This window comes from Bombus affinis, chromosome 3 (assembly GCF_024516045.1).
Source record: "Bombus affinis isolate iyBomAffi1 chromosome 3, iyBomAffi1.2, whole genome shotgun sequence".
Classification (NCBI taxonomy): Eukaryota; Metazoa; Arthropoda; class Insecta; order Hymenoptera; family Apidae; genus Bombus; species Bombus affinis.
In genome coordinates, this window is record NC_066346.1 from 1,090,894 (window position 1) to 1,107,645 (window position 16,752).

Sequence of the window (16,752 nt, forward strand, 5' to 3'; positions counted from 1 at the left end):
GTATTTGTACGCTTGAATGGTAAAAGAGATTTCTTCTTTCGATACTTGTTAAACACTAGCAACAAGTTTCCTTGCAACATTTCTAGTACAATAAACGATTACATTGTACTTTCTTAACGTAATAAAGCATATAAAAATAGCACTTGAACGAATCTTTCGTTCCATGAATCGATCCGACTGCGAACAAAGTTTATTTTATATTACATTGATATAGAACTGTATTGCGCTCCTGCATCATTTATTTATTGCTATGTAAACGTAACACAGATAGTAGCTGGAAAAGCTGAGACTCGTTGGATATTTTCGTTGTTTTATATGTGTGCAGAAGCCGGTGAACGATCGGCAGTAGCAGACTATGTATCTCGTATGTTTGACGCAATCGCAGTAACGGCAGCGTAGAGAAAGGATATAAATAGAAGAAGAGTGAACGATTATTTCATTAGTTGTGACTGCAAGCAGCCAGCGACGTGTCGATCATGTCGTGGTCCGTATTTTTACTACTACTGATCTCGCTTTTGTTATTGTCCGTCCACAGCGATGCAGCTAGGATTCCGAGAACAGTTACCGAAACCTGCGGTTACGAGGTACACACGAAACGAATTCTTTATTTCAAGTTCTCTTCAAGTCGATAGAACAATGGTCTATTCGGTTTCTCAGTCTTCCTTTTCGAACGTTGAGAGAAATTTTATCTTACACCGTCTCGAACATGTATTAAAAGCATCGGTTGAATCTAGAGAAACGTACAAATACCTCATATTCGTATGTGTGCACTCGTTACACGTTCTTCCTGCAATATTATGATTAACTATGCGTATAACATCTACTGTATATTACCACATAGAGAATTAACCGGAGAAAGCGGATCCGTTCGAGTTTCAGGAACGTATACAACCGCGATAAAATAATTCTGCACGTGTCATACAAGAATATTTAAGAATCCTGTTAGATTGTGCTACATGCATGTTATTATCGTATTTGAAGAAATGATTATAAATTTTCCTATCAGAACGTAACGTCTATGAAATTTTATAGCTTTTAATTTAAAGCGTTTCGAGAAACCGATCGCAACGAACTGTCACGTTACTATCTCGTATTCTCAGTTTACGCTCAGCTTAAAAAATAAATATTATTCCCAGTGTAAGAACAAATAACAAACTGCCCCTCGAGCTGTTTAACGGGTACAGTGTATTCCTTCGCATAAGAATCGAACAACGTGAGGTTTTAATAAAAGAATTTTCTTAGAAACGAATAGCGGGAATGGAATAGCGTTGTTGTGTGCTTTTGTTATCGTTTATTTATGTATTAAAGAAGTATTAAAAGAGTATATTATGTACATTTTCCAAAATCAACTACCTCAGAAACGGTCAATTTTGGGATAAACGCACCTTCGAAATCCATAGATATTATGATAATGTAGAGGTTATTTATATATATGGCATTAATATTGTATTAATATTTGGCTGAAAACTGAAACTCTGTAGGTGGATGCTATGTCTTTTAATATGTTATATGCTCTGTTCAGTGATTTAATTATCTAAAAACAAAATATCAGTAATTTAGTTTTACAAATGGAAAAAGAGAATTTTCTGAATATTTTTATACCAACTATTCGAAAAAATTCGATCGGTTTTGATTGATCGATCAAAAATGATTTTACAAAATGTTGTATCTAAATTGAATATTTCCATTGATCGATGATAGTAGTCTTATCGAAGTTATTTGTTCCAATTGAAATCACTGAAATAAAATATTCTTTATCTAATACGATATACGTAAGTAGTTTATTATCGAATTATGCAAACACTTTGGAAGCTATTTATTAAACATATCGCCAGAAAAAATATACATAGGACGTTCGATAAGTTTCTTTTTTTCTGTTGACAGGAATATTCTATGAACTGAAGTTAATCAGTGATCGATCAACAGCAAACTGCGATATTGAAAGTCACGCTTATTTAAATAATACTGTGTAACTTTCCCTATTCAGTGCCATTATGTATATAGCGGCACCCAACAAATTCAATCATTTTTATCTGATAAATCTCTTCCGATAACTTGCTTAGAAAGTCGTTCTTATATGTGATAACACGTCGTTCATATTGTGGATCAGTTCGTTCTTCGACTTATCTCCACTGGATCAAATTGTTTGATCACCGCTATTCGGTGCTCATCTAAAATTTTGTATAATATTTTCTTTGGGATAAATTCTATTATATGACATAATTTAAAATAATTATACAAAAATATAATATAAAGTACAGTTGTCTACATTAATAAGAATAATCCAACATGTTGTAACGCATCAATTAGAAAATTATAAACATTGTAAAATTTAAGCTGTTTTTTGAAAAATTTACCGATGAAACACAGAGAATAACGTGGAACTAACACGTTATATTTAATCTTTAATTCTTTGCATTTTGTTAAAGATTTTCATTAAGGATTTAATACTTCAGAACGTATTTTATCGCGACATATCTCTAGATGGAAAGTTGAGGCAGTAGCAAACTTTCTATAGTTGAATAAGATTATTATTATTATATTGAGATATTGTTTAGAGAATAAGATGCAACGGTATAACACAATTCAGATTCTTGTTCGTTACAGGCGTGTCCTGTGGCAGATCCAAAGAAATTAAATATTCATCTGGTTGCTCATACTCATGACGACGTTGGTTGGTTGAAAACAGTCGATCAGTATTACTTTGGAAGTAAGTACTTTGAGAAGGATCAGCGCACCATCACGTTACGATTAATTATCGTTATAGAGTATTTATTAAACGAGCCATCGAATGTTATCTTTTTGTTTATTTTTCTTAAACAAAGGTAATTCAAGAACTCAGAAAGCAGGAGTACAGTATATTCTAGACAGCGTTATTCAAGCGTTGCTGGCTAATCCCGAAAGAAAGTAATTACCACAGTTTTACTACGTTAATTTGTTAAACGATAATTAATTACTGCATAAATTATTCGTCAATTATTGATAAATATTATTGATAAATTTATCAGGTTTATTTATGTGGAGACTTCTTTCTTGTGGAAATGGTGGTTGCGTCAAAACGACAAGGTGAAAGAAGATGTGCGAAATTTAATCAATCAAGGCAGATTAGAGATTATCGGTGGTGGATGGAGCATGAACGACGAGGCAGTCACTCACTATCACTCCCTCGTCGACCAATATACTTGGGGTTTCAGGTAACTCGACTCAGGGTCTCAGCGCTAATTTTTATTCCTCTTCTCGTAGTTTATACGTACAAACGAAACGATGAAACAAGTCCCACGAAATTAGCGGCAAGACGAAGTGTCTTTCCGGCAAGTGCACGCCTTTTTACGTTACTCGGTTCGATTGCCATCGTTCTTAAATTCTGCAATTTTTCTAACCTGTCTAGACGTCTTAACGATACCTTTGGAAGATGTGCCACGCCACGTATAGGATGGCAGATAGATCCTTTCGGCCATTCCAGAGAACAAGCATCTTTATTCGCCCAACTGGGATTCGATGGGATGTTCTTCGGTCGTCTCGATTATCAAGACAAGAACAAACGACTCAAGGACAAGACGATGGAATTCATTTGGAAAGGAAGTCCAAATCTAGGTAACGACATCAATTTAAAATTTAGGAAACATACTTTTAGCGATAACACGTGTAATAGTCACTCGAAGACATAAATTCAACGCGTACGCTTTGTTACAGGAGCTCGTGCAGACTTGTTCACGGTTGCGTTGTACAACACGTATTCTCCACCACCTGGTTTTTGTTACGATATTTTGTGCAACGACGAACCAATAAACGATGATCCTAATAGTCCGGATTACAACGTCAAAGAGAGGGTACGTGTCATTTGTAGCGGTGTTTTCCAACCTTTCCCGAGTCGCGACTTCCTCTTTTAGCCATTTAAATAACCTGTAACCTCATCCACTCGGATTAACGCAGAAAAGCATTTCTAATAGGTTAAAGAATGCGTTAAAGATATATTTAACGACTTGACCAACCATATTGTTATTGACAAGTGCAGAAAATCTTCAAACTGAGAAAGCTCTTTGGAAGTCGCGACCCGAAGATTGGGGATCCAGGATTTATAATTCATTTTCGAATCATTCTTTGTAAACTAACGCTTAAAGCCGAGTTCAAAGTAAAAATTAATCTATTTATGCGTTTCGTTGAGTTTGTTATTCGCGTGCTTCCTATTATATCGTGGTGTTCGGTGTGCAAGGAATTGGGTTAAATTGGGGTTAGGTTTTTTTCTATTCTATAGCTTCCATTCTATAGCTTTTATAGTTCCTAAGAAAATCACCTTCGTTGCTATAAAATAACGCAGCTTGCTTGCAAAAGCCTCTATTATTTATTTACTGATTATCGATGATCCTACGATACAAGTATTTATTGTCATTTCTTATGGCCCCTGATTATAGGCCACATCAAATATCTCCTTCGCGTTACTCAGAAATATGTGCGAATGAAAGAGGATTTCTGCTTATAAAAAGCGTATTTAAGATTGCTGTAAATAGCTTAAAAATACTATATAGGAAGTTGTACAAATTTTTATAACATTTATAACGTTAGTATATACATGTGAACTGTAAAAGTTACTTTGCCTGTTTAGAAATACAAATAATCAACGATGAACGATTTAAGATTATTTTTTCTCATTTAAAAGAACAATTTGCAAGAAATGATTCGAAAATCCAGAAAACACGTAGGTACATCGACCTTGTACTTCCTTCCTTCCTACTAACTCTGTCAAAATAAACTTCAGACTTTTAACATATATACGTTTCTTGTTGCTAACAACGATGCTAAAGTTGTAATTTTAGCGAATTGCTTGTTCCGTCAATGTCCTTAAGGCATATTTTAATAGCGTGTTATCGTTCGATCCGAGCTCGATCTCTACGTTTCGATCATATTTCGAACGAAGAGCCTCGACTCGTTTTTAACTGATATCAGTGTCTCTTGTAAAACAGATCGATATATTTTTGCAATACGTGGCTCGCCAAGCTGAAGTATATCGTACAAATAACGTCGTATTAACAATGGGCGGAGATTTCACTTATCAGCAAGCGGAGATGTACTTCGCTAATATGGACAAACTAATAAGGTAGCTTTAAACTATTATTTTCGTTTCGCGTACACAAAGAGTATAGAAGGAAAAGGATAGGAAAGGTCTTATAATCCTAATCATTTTTAATGTATTATGTTGGTAAGTAAAGTACATTGCGATATTAACAGGTCGAACAATTAGTGCGTTACGCGCATCGCCAAGCAACTTCCTACAACACTAATAACGTTATCTTTACGATGGGCGAAGATTTTAATTATCAACACGCTGAAATGTGGTTCACTAATTTGGATAGGTTGATCAGGTAAAATATAATCGATAACGTTCGACGCTTGCTTTGAAAATATTCTGTTATAATATATTTATATACAGGGTGTCCAAATAGGTCGGGAGAAAATTTATACTACGTATTAATCAGGTGAAATAGGTAAAAGAAGATAATGTAAACTTATGTCGAAGAATATTACGTCGAAGAATTATAAGAGAGTCGTTCTTAAGACTCGTACAGAATCGCAGACAGACACAAATTTATTTAATGCTACGTATTTCTACAATAGTTTGAATATTCGAAAGAATTTGACGATCGTTAGTTCGACGACTGCCTATATCCCTGCAGAAGGAAGAAATTTCGAACATTTGTTATAATCGGCAAAACAACCGATACAAATTTTTCAACATAAGTTTATGCGAACTTTTCTTGCGTACATATTTCATGTACACACTAACGAGTTATGTATATCGTTTCGAATGATTGATTAGAGAAATTTGATGAAATAATTTAGAAATAACGAAATAAATTTTTCTAACAAAAATTTAACGAAATCAATTTGTTGAAATTAAACGTGTAAAAAAAACGGTATTTCCTGATATTTCAAACTAATTTGAACATTGTGTGGTACATTAGCATCTTTCTCTTTATGTACCTCAAAAAATTAAACTTTGAAATTGCGTAACATTCATGGAACATCCTGATACATGTAACAGAAATTACGATTTACGATACATGATTTAAACAAGATATTTTATTGATCTTATTATTTTTCTTTACAAATGTGGATAAAATTATCGAGACCAGAATTAAGTAAATGTCTGTTACGACAACCAAATGATTTTGATACTTTCAATATTTGCAACAGCGATATTCCATTACTTTTGCCGTTTCGTATTTCATAGATACGTAAAGGAAGAAAAAGGATCCGAAGTGAATATATTTTATTCGACGCCATCGTGTTATTTGAAAGCGGTACACGATGCAAAACTTGAGTGGTCGACGAAAAGCGATGACTTCTTCCCTTACGCTAGTGATCCGCATTCATATTGGACCGGTTACTTCTCCTCCAGACCGGCGATTAAATTCTTCGAAAGAATGGGAAACAATCTGTTGCAGGTAAAAATTGCATTCGTCTCAAAGGATTTGCAGTAATCTCGCGTCGATGTTTTTGCACACAATCGAGACTATCAAATCTTGTTATACGAGTATGTAGAACGATCTTGCGAAGCCACGACATTTTCAAGATCTCGACGATTCTGATTGCAGAACCCACTCGTTCGTTACCTTCTCTTTAAATCGATATCAATTTCTGTTTTCGCGTGTCTTATCCTATTAATTCTTTTTTTTTTTTTTTTTGTACGATTTCCGCGATAGAACAGCGTTGAACAGAGGACGAACCCACATTAACTTTCTACCAAATATTCATGCTATTCATGCTATTCGATCTAAGGTTCGTGAATTTTATTTACGTTAGCTGTGAGCCTAAATTCGTGGTACAAGTAAACTCAAGCATATTCTATGACTCGTAGCAAAACGAAAAATCGAGAATAACGAAGTTGTGTTTGCAGGCTTCGTTTAGAAAGAAGTAGAACCTAAAAGCCTGTGAGAATTATGTTTCGATTCCAGATATCCAAACAGTTATCCGTATTGACAAGTTTGGAGGGTTACGAAAAGCAATTGGAACATTTTAGAGAAGCTATGGGTGTAATGCAACATCATGATGCCGTTACTGGAACCGAAAAACAACTAGTTGCCTACGATTATGCGCGTATATTGTACGATGGTATGCAACAAGGAACGAACATTGCTGCTGACGCCATAAGGTAATGCGTCTCTTTTAACGATTTTCACGTTTTCCATTTTTTTTTTTTTTTTTATTGTTATCTTACTTGAGTACGATATCCATCGTTTCTCGGGTTAAGCGTTTTCATTCAGAGAAATGTATAATTAAATTAAATAATTAAATATCCTTTTTCTATGATCGTTCATTCCACAGAAAATGGAGGTCAACCGGAAATTCAAATTTTGCACCAGAACGAATGCACACGTGCATGCAATTGAATATTAGTACGTGCTTGTACACAGAAGACAAAGACTTCGTCCTAGCAATTTACAATCCCTTGAGCCAGAAAGTGGTATCACCGATCCGTGTTCCCGTTCAGAATGGCGAATACAACGTCATCGATCTTACAGGTACGCGTTTTACAATATCAGGTTCGCCGGAAAATTCTGTCCATCTTCTGACCCACAGAGTTCACAAACCATTACTACGTAATAACGATAAAGAATTATCTAAAACTTTCTCATAAACCCCTTTTTATTAGGAGCTTCTTTATTGTATTGCTTTGGCTATCTGAAGAGCAGAGATTAGGAATCGAAATTGAAAACTTGTTAATTGCTAATTCGTTACTACCGATTAATTGAGTACTGTGAATTTAATATCGCCGGTTGACTACAATGTATTCCAAATGATCACTATCGATCGATCGACACTTGTCTAAGAGTTGTAAACACGGCGATATTATCATCTTCAAACAGTTTTTTTCAAATACGAATTTTTCCGAATCTTCCGGCGATTACCTTTGTTCTTTGATAACCGCGCAGCAATCAAATTATTGGCTGCGTGTCATTAGTTTCACGTGCAGCGTGTCAAGGAATTGCTAAGTTATATAATTGCTGCGGGGTATCGATATTACGTATCAAAAATCTTTTCACGAAGAGAGATACAAATTAACTTTCATACTACAACTGTAATATACTATTTTATTCGCTTGCAACGATATTATCGGACGCTATCATTATTATATCGTTATTTTAGTACAGTCACATTTAGCTTCTCATAAACCAGTAATATTTCGGTTACAGAAAATTGAAAGATTCGATATATACGTATTCGTTAATTTTTTGATAAATAAGGAACGCTAAAATTGGGTTACCTGCAGTTAATAAAACGTTCAACGTAATATTTATGATTTTAAATTGTTGCAATGAAAATTTGAAATTAAATGTTATATAATATTTCATTTTCTTTCAAGATGGAAACGAACTCACTTCGCAAATAGTTCCTATCCCTAATTCTGTACGTGAAATACCGGGAAGGAAAAGTACTTCAACGCACGAGCTCGTATTCCTTGCATCGTTACCACCTTTGGGCTATAAGACCTACACGGTCAAAAGAAGTTCAGAAAATATAAGTCCACAAGTGGCCACAGCAAACTCTATTGCTAACGAGGTATTGATTTATGAGAATTTACGAGACTGATATTTAAGTTATTTGCAACGAACGACGTATTAGTGAATCAAAGACTCAAAATGCATCTTCACATTTTTCAATCGTTTCATTATCACCGGTATTCTGGTACAATGAGAGACGAAAGAATTTATAGAGTTGGTTTATCGTAAAAATAAGATAAAAATAGATCGAAGCCTATATTATCCACGCTCGGTAAATTGCAGACAGTTATCTGTCGATAAGGGAAGTCCCTGTAACGCTAATTATAACTCTTTCATTAAGTAATAGCACTATATGAATGTTCTTGTCTCTCGATGTATATCAAAGTTGCATTAACAATTTTTAAGGGAATTCCATTCGTTGATTAATCAAGACAGCACGTTGCATTTGAAACCATTTGATTCGTTCTAATAGAAATGATTATAAGATGGTAAATACTTTTGTTTAGTTTTATAACATATCCGTCGATGAGTATGGCCAGGTTGTGGTACAGTGGAAAAAACAAAAAGATATGGAACTGACTCAATCATTTCATTATTACGATGCAATGGTAGGAAATAACGAGGTATCTATAAATAGATCTTCGGGCGCATACATATTCAGACCAAAGAACGCAACCGCTAGAAATTTCATGAAATCTGCTTCTTACGAAGTACACACAGGTAATGATTTGACAACAGATGCGTTGAAAGACTGAAATTTGATTGACAAATCGGATTCGTTTTCGTTATAGGTCCATTAGTGGAAGAAATTCATCAGTGTGTCACTGATTGGATATGTCAGGTAATCCGAGTTTATAGTGGAATGGAATACGTTGAATTTAACTGGCTCGTTGGACCAATACCTGTTAAGTAAGTAAATCGTAAATGTGCGAAGAGATATTGAAAAATATTCGGCACATCGGTTTGTTAGACCGGGAAAACATTATCCAGCGTAAGCTTTTTTAATTTCAAAAATACGTAATAACAATGGAATACGATTTTAGGGATAACATCGGCAAAGAGGTAGTAACGAGATATTACAGTAACTTAAATTCTTCCGGAGAATTTTATACCGACAGTAATGGTCGCGAAATGTTGAAACGGAAGAGAAATTACCGGCCAACGTGGAATCTGGAACTAGAAGAGCCAGTATCTGGCAATTATTATCCCGTTACCTCGAAAATTTCCTTGAAGGATGATGAGAAACTTCTCAAACTTAGCTTACTAACAGATCGTGCAGAAGGTGGAACTAGTATGAGGGATGGAGAAATCGAAATGATGGTAATATTAATTACTTCATATTTTAAAACAAGAAAATGCTAAGAAATTATTGTCCGTAGAATGTTATAGCGATATTCTATGCAAATACAAAATTCAAGCGTCGTATCGATACGTAGTACGTTGAAAACGTAGTCGTTACATATACGTGTTAACTAATATCTAAACTAATAAACATTTATGCATTTGCACGTGGATATGTCATAGATTCATAGAAGACTTTTAAAAGACGACGCATTCGGTGTAGGAGAAGCTCTCGATGAATTTGCATTTGGTGAAGGTTTGGTAGTCAGAGGTTCCCATTACATTATCGGAGGTAGCATACAAAATCTAGACGAGCTTGCAGTGAAAGAGAAAACTCTGGCGCGTCAATTATTGCTTCGTCCATGGACCTTTATTCAATCTATCGAAAAAAGTTCTTCAGCACCCACACCATATGTACCTAATTCCCAAGTAAGTATCATTCTATATCAGTATGCGACTAATACAGAGTTAAAAATTATATAGAATACATGCAAAGTCATTAACGATATTAAAATATCTTTTATTTCTAGGGTTCAGGTCTTGCCAAATCATTACCACAAAATGTCCAGATCTTAACTTTGGAACCATGGAAAAACGGCTCTGTTTTACTGAGGTTGGAACACATTTTCGAATTAGGCGAAACTGCCAGATTATCGAAGCCTGTGGAAGTTAATATTCAGGTGTTTACAAATTTTTACGCTTTTACGGTCCTTTACGCTTACTTTTTATACACCCTGTGCATATTATTCGATTAGACGCGATATAGTGTCACTTATATATTAGTATACTCATATTGTCAGCGTGGTCAATTTATTCATATCCATTATCGGTTTGTTACAACAGGATCTATTTACAACTTTCACGATTGTATCCATCAAGGAGACTACATTAGGTGGTAATCAATGGATCAATGATGTGAATCGTTTAAAATGGGAACCCGAAACAAACGATGTTCTCCAAACGGAAGAACACTTTTCTCATCCTGTTGAAATTAAAGAAGGTGTGATAAATGTACTTTTACAACCATTTGAGATACGAACATTTATCGTTGAAATAGCACCACGGTATCTATAAGTTGAAAATTAACAATTTATTACCATTAAGCATTAAGAACATTTAAATCCGTTAAATGTAACGTATAATGCAATGGTGACCATGTAATTATAATTGTATTGGAAAAAAAATATAACAAATACAAATTTTTCATCTTTCAATTTATGTATATCTATCTCGAACAAGTTCCTGCCTCTTAAAACCAGAATTATTTTTATAACTAAACTTATTATATGACTTGTTCGCACGAACGAGTTATTTTTACCAAGATCAAAGACCTATCCCGTCCATATATGTTGTTAATAGAGATTTAATTCTTTTATTTCAAGCGAATAGAATACATTATGCGACAAACCAGCAATAAAATCATTTGCACGATAGTTTGTTGGTATCCCTCGCTATTTACGGGTTTTCGATTGATAGTGTAAATAAAATTGAAATTACGTTATAAAGATAATGCATAGGGTTATTTTCATTTTCTAAGCCCTAAACGAATATCCTCGCTAGATTACTAAGCTATAGTTTCATCAGGAGCAGTTGGGTGATATTCCTTGTTGCATCCTTGCATCCGTAATATTGCGTTTAGCATCCGACTAATTGTCATAAACAATCATTTAGAAAATTAAGCTTTGGATAAAGAAATGTTTTCATTTATTTCCTTGCATAAAAAATGTGTTGTTATTTTTGTATTCACACCGTTCTGTGCCGAAAAAGCTTTATTGCACTTTCTTACATAGACTAAGGATAAACACAAAAGAACATCTTAAACATATCGATTAAATCTATCGATTGTATCTAGAACTATGTTCTAGTTACTATTTATTGTAACTAGCGAATCTGCATATGGATGGCGAGCGCGAACTCACATTGTCGTTTTCGATAAAATGACATCCTTTTTCTTTCAAATTAAGTTTTCTATTATCACTGTGTATGTATCCTATACATATCGTATACTATCTCAGGTTGAGTATCATTGTTTTTTTGACATATCACAGAATCTGTATAACCTTTTAATATGCAAAATTCCAATAACAAAATTTTAAAATAACTTATTTAACCCTCGGATAGTTTTTATTGGAACTCTGAGATGACATCTCGGACTAATAAGTGTATTTGTTCGTTGACACCAAATTACATTGGAGATAATAGTAATTTAATTTCTTATCAGAGTAAGTACTGCACACTTGTAATACTTTCAGAAATATCCACTATTACATTTCTTCGTAAATTTAATTTCACATAATTTTCGTAATACATTTTTTAACTAAGTGTCTAAATTGTCAATAAAATTAACGTAAAATATTCTATTCTGACTATTTTCGACTTAATCGTACTTTTGAGAAGAATATGAAAGCGTCACTGTTAATGTGCATAAAAGATTTGTCTTTTTTGTTAACGCGATAGAAAAATCGAGCCATAGAAATTCCCAAACATTCGCAAGATTAAGTACGTAAAAACTCCTATTTTTTTCTTGAAATTTTATCAACTAGATGATCGATATCTTTTCGTATTTTCATATATTAGATGACTTCGGAAGATGATGTTTGGGCTCAAACTCTTATCACGGTAACCCCAGAAGACGATGCGACGTTAAGGGAAATTTTGGATACAGCGACCGTGTCGTCAACACCGGACAAACACTTAGTCCTTGATCCTGATAATATTGTATATAGACGATCGTTTACTCGCAAACAATTTGTAGATTCTAAGAAAACGAAAGACGAAGAGCCGGGAGAACCAAAAGAATCAGAAGAAGTAGAACAACCAGAAGAATCAGAAGAGGTAGAACAATCAGAAGAACCAGAAGAACCAAAGGTCCAAATTGAACAGATGTCGAAAGAGGATGCGGAAAGCCAAACGTATCTACAAGGAATACCAGTTGTGCATATTTCTATCGAATATCGGGACGAAGCCTCGCAAACGATATACATGAGCACGCCATGTCCACCTTTAAAATACTTTAAGGATATTATGAGTATGTCTCACTGCTCTCTATTATTATTCGTTTGACACTTTCTTGACACCTTGAATACCGTAAAAACAACAAATTTCAGTATTTAATTTCAAAAGACGAAGATGATCTTTATTTTAATTTTACAGGAAAATTTGTATCTTCCAGTAATTTCTTCTCGCTATTTGAAAAATTACGTCATTATTATCGTGATTAGTCTTATTAGATACCACAAGGTATTCGAAGCGAATGAAACTAATTATCTAAAAGAGTTAGATCATATTTATAAGATACGATTACTAAATTCTTCTCTTTGCGCGTTCATCAACAGCAAGAAGGTATTAAGGTGCTGTTTAATTTTAAAGAAAAACCTAGGGATAGGCTCTTTTCTTATATACAACTTTTTCTTATATATTCGGATAAAAAAGTAAATTAGAAACGTGTCATTGCTCCATTGAAGCTTAACAATGTACAAGGTGTTTAAATTGAATCGACCCACGCAACTATTTCCTAAACTATACATTATTCGAGAAAGTGTTTCGAATAAAACTTACTTTGTTTCAAGGGGCGCATCTTGTGCTCCTCCCCAAAACGCTCCACCTAGGCAAATCCGGTAGTCGTCATAAGACGTCTCTCTTGAAATAGAACAAGTTACACTTTTTCGAATGACGTATGGTCTAGCAGATATTTGTGTGAGTCGAGTAAAATATAACACCCTGTATATTTAATCTATTTACTATTCGCGCAAAGTAATTGGAATAATTATGATACTATTCATCACTGGGGGGAAATATCTTTATGTACGCATTAAACAAAAAGATGAACATTTTCTCAATTCTAACTGTTAAGAGACATTTCGTGTATGTAGCGTCAATGAAGGAAGGTCCCATGCCTGAATTGAAGAGAAGCAATGTGGCAGCAACTATTCTTAGCTTCCATCCCGAAACACCGCATGATCTTGTGATGGAACAACTGTCCATGGACGTCACAGATGAAGAACGCGAAGTGTTCGAGTCCAAAGTTAGCGCCGAAGAAGAAACAGAAGTGGAAATTACTGAGATTTTGAATTTTCTACTAGCGCGTGCATTTTGGATAGACGATCCGACGAGTCAAGCGCAAGCCGAGACGTCTGATAAAGCGACGCAAACTTATATCAAATATAACAATCGAACGAAAATCTTCGTTATAGATAGTCAAGTACAGACAGGTTTGAGTTGCGAACCGAAACAATCTAACACGATGCTTTTAACGGATTATTGGGAAACGAAGAAAATGATTTCGAGTTACTTAGACGATTGTATTTCCAAAGGACTCGACGTTAGGATCGTAATAGACGATATAATAGATGAAATTGTTGACAAGTGCGCCGGAAGGATTAGATATCCCATGAAAGAACAAATTATACAAACCATAGCTACGTACAAGTTAGACGATGAGAAAGAGGAAGACGTGTTGAGAAAATTGAAACTCGATATGGTAGTGGACCCCCTAGAAGCATCAATTATCGTCATACCTTTGATGGACAATTTGTTGGAAATGGCTTGCAACGTTGTATCTGAAAATGCCATTCATGCCGTTAAAATCATTTTGAAGGGAATTCTTCAGCGAACGATGATTATTATCGTAAAACTTATGGAACTGCAGAAGCAAGCGCAGCGTTAGTATCAAACTTGGAACGTTTTATTATTAGACTGCAGATTTTTATGAAAATTAATATTTTTGAGAGCGTAATTAAGAAAGTAGATAGTCCTATTTTCCTATGTCCTAATACCAACGTAGGTAGACCCCCTAATATTTCTACTCATAGAACATACTGGTGAAGTTTGATCGTTAAAATTTGAAACACCCTCTATAAGGTCGTACAAAGATATCTTATATTGAAATAAGATAGACACGCTATTATCTGAACATCGATAGGTTTAAATTTAAAATATAAGAATACACAAAATATTAAAAGCATTTATTTAACTCGATCGTGTACCTCATTGCTCGTGATTAATAACATTTCGACAATGCGTTTCAGATAAGTCGATAGATCAAATATTGGCTACAAGAAAGAAGAAAATTCTTGAGTCGATGACAAAGAAAGAAACGGAAACAATTTCTACGCAAACAAGTATAGCTGCAATTTCGGAAGTCAAGAAAATAAAAAAATCGAGGGAAGTTCTATGTTCTGTCTGTAGAAGACAATCGATGTGTCAATGGTGTTTGAATGATCAAGAAGTAGAAAGTGTTCCAAAAGAGGAAACTAAGATACTTCGTACACAAGATATATTGCTAGCGTATAAACCCTGCTATATCGTGACTAAAATGACTGAGAAAAATGAAAATCTCCAACCACCTTGTCCTTCAGAAACAAAGCTCAAACCTCCCCTACAACTTCCCCCGAGAGATTCATGCGGAGAATCTCGTCGTACAATCTGCGTATTCTTACCAGGTGACAAAGAGATTAGACCTCAAGGTAAATATTACAATATTTCGTACAAAATATGCGTTTATTTGCATTTATATATTTATTATCATTTAGAATCTGTTAATGAATGGTCTTATGTAACGGACGCTACAATGATGAAAGCATGTTCAATAAAAGGTAAAACTATCATAATTTTATTTTACTTATTTTAATCTGCCTTCTTAAGACTGACTATATATTACGTTATACTTTGCAGAATCTGTGAGTAGCTCAAGTCAGACAATTGTAACTTTGCTAGATCAACCAATTTGCCCGCCTTTTTCCAGCAATCATAGTACATTAACTTCCGAAGCAGCAAACGCCTTACAAATATTAAAAAATACGTTTTGTACCCAAGAAAACTATATTACTTCCTCGCAACAGACTTTGAAAAATTATTCGTTTACGAAGAATGAAGACGCGTGTACTAAATCAAATTGCAATGCATGTTTAAGTATAAATAACATAAATAATAAAATGACCGGACAAAAAGTCTCTTGCACGCAACAAACCTATAAAACTTTCTCAAAGTTACATCTGCCCAATACGAATACTTACATCAACCACATCCCTTCACGCGTTCCTATCAAATCACATGGAGACGGTTTAAAAATTATTCCTATATATCTCTCTCAAGACACTCATACCTGATAATTGCAACAATTAACATAATAATTACTGCATATTTCCATGATAACAATTAAATGTATATACATACGTTACAATAATTAATACACTTTTAGAACGTTTATTTGACAAAAATAAATGCTCATTACACTATTATTAAAGTATCCTCAGGGCAAGCTATGCACATCACAATGCAACTATATACATATGATATAATACGTTTAGTAATTGCATGATATTGTAACATAAACCTAACATGAAGATAATTATACAAATTACGTATAGCTATATCTTGTATATGATTTTTAAATTAATTATAATGAAATACACACATGTGTAAAAAGATCTATTTCTATAATTTTCCATATCGCACATTGTAGATTATATATAAATTAAATATTATATAAATATATTATATTGTTCATGCTACGTTTTTTTTGTATAAAGTCAAGTCATATATACTTCTGTATATTGATATTGGGAGTTCCCATGGTGCTAACATATTCATTCTTTTATTTACAACTGTACATTTTATATTTGTGGTTTTATAAACAATATTTATAATGTGTGTGTTATAAACGCTTGGGAACAGTGCTGAATACAAGGCTAAGAAAGTGAATGAGAGAAGCAGGATCTTGAGAGAGAATCAAGCGGCTTTTCCAACGAAAACAGGAACGAGGGATCATACCTTCGTACTCAACGCGTTGATAAACAATAAACTGAAGAGGAAAAAGATGTGCATAAGATGAAATAAGCATTTATACATAAGAAGAATATACATGTATATAAAAGAACGGTAAATATAGTCAACCCGTAGTAGGGACTAA

General features: G+C 34.1%; 2 protein-coding genes across 4 annotated transcripts; both read left to right on the forward strand.

Moving 5' to 3' along the window:
• Positions 1-406: 406 nt before the first annotated feature.
• On the forward strand, positions 407-11,056 carry LOC126914190 (lysosomal alpha-mannosidase). Of its 3 annotated transcripts, none has more exons than XM_050717796.1 (17): positions 407-584; positions 2,608-2,710; positions 2,826-2,907; positions 3,009-3,194; positions 3,389-3,594; positions 3,694-3,830; positions 4,962-5,095; positions 6,230-6,443; positions 6,954-7,150; positions 7,324-7,520; positions 8,363-8,559; positions 9,008-9,221; positions 9,293-9,410; positions 9,545-9,821; positions 10,026-10,271; positions 10,373-10,522; positions 10,686-11,056. In XM_050717796.1, exons 1-17 carry the CDS (start codon positions 477-479, stop codon positions 10,914-10,916), a joined length of 2,997 nt encoding a protein of 998 aa, XP_050573753.1. In that variant the 5' UTR covers positions 407-476; the 3' UTR covers positions 10,917-11,056. The 3 variants fall into 3 exon arrangements, with proteins under 3 accessions (XP_050573753.1, XP_050573752.1, XP_050573754.1); XM_050717795.1 differs by lacking the exon at positions 4,962-5,095 and adding an exon at positions 5,227-5,360 and having other exon boundaries at positions 408-584; XM_050717797.1 differs by lacking the exons at positions 407-584; positions 2,826-2,907; positions 4,962-5,095 and adding an exon at positions 5,227-5,360.
• A 405-nt stretch (positions 11,057-11,461) lies between these two features.
• LOC126914229 (uncharacterized) lies at positions 11,462-16,045 on the forward strand. The gene is made up of 7 exons (XM_050717881.1): positions 11,462-11,857; positions 11,964-12,064; positions 12,420-12,870; positions 13,715-14,503; positions 14,870-15,307; positions 15,374-15,436; positions 15,516-16,045. Exons 3-7 carry the CDS (start codon positions 12,420-12,422, stop codon positions 15,947-15,949), a joined length of 2,175 nt encoding a protein of 724 aa, XP_050573838.1. The 5' UTR covers positions 11,462-11,857; positions 11,964-12,064; the 3' UTR covers positions 15,950-16,045.
• Positions 16,046-16,752: the final 707 nt, after the last annotated feature.

What these genes read in the sequence shown, in the direction of transcription:
- LOC126914229 (XM_050717881.1), top strand. Translation starts at nt 12,420, where the DNA reads ATGACTTCGGAAGATGATGTTTGGGCTCAAACTCTTATCACGGTAACC. An exon ending in CAAAGAGATTAGACCTCAAG is followed by an intron (nt 15,308 to 15,373) that starts GTAAATATTACA and finishes ATTATCATTTAG; the next exon opens with AATCTGTTAATGAATGGTCT. An exon ending in GAAAGCATGTTCAATAAAAG is followed by an intron (nt 15,437 to 15,515) that starts GTAAAACTATCA and finishes TATACTTTGCAG; the next exon opens with AATCTGTGAGTAGCTCAAGT.
- LOC126914190 (XM_050717796.1), top strand. Translation starts at nt 477, where the DNA reads ATGTCGTGGTCCGTATTTTTACTACTACTGATCTCGCTTTTGTTATTG. An exon ending in CGATCAGTATTACTTTGGAA is followed by an intron (nt 2,711 to 2,825) that starts GTAAGTACTTTG and finishes TCTTAAACAAAG; the next exon opens with GTAATTCAAGAACTCAGAAA. An exon ending in CATATGTACCTAATTCCCAA is followed by an intron (nt 10,272 to 10,372) that starts GTAAGTATCATT and finishes TTTTATTTCTAG; the next exon opens with GGTTCAGGTCTTGCCAAATC.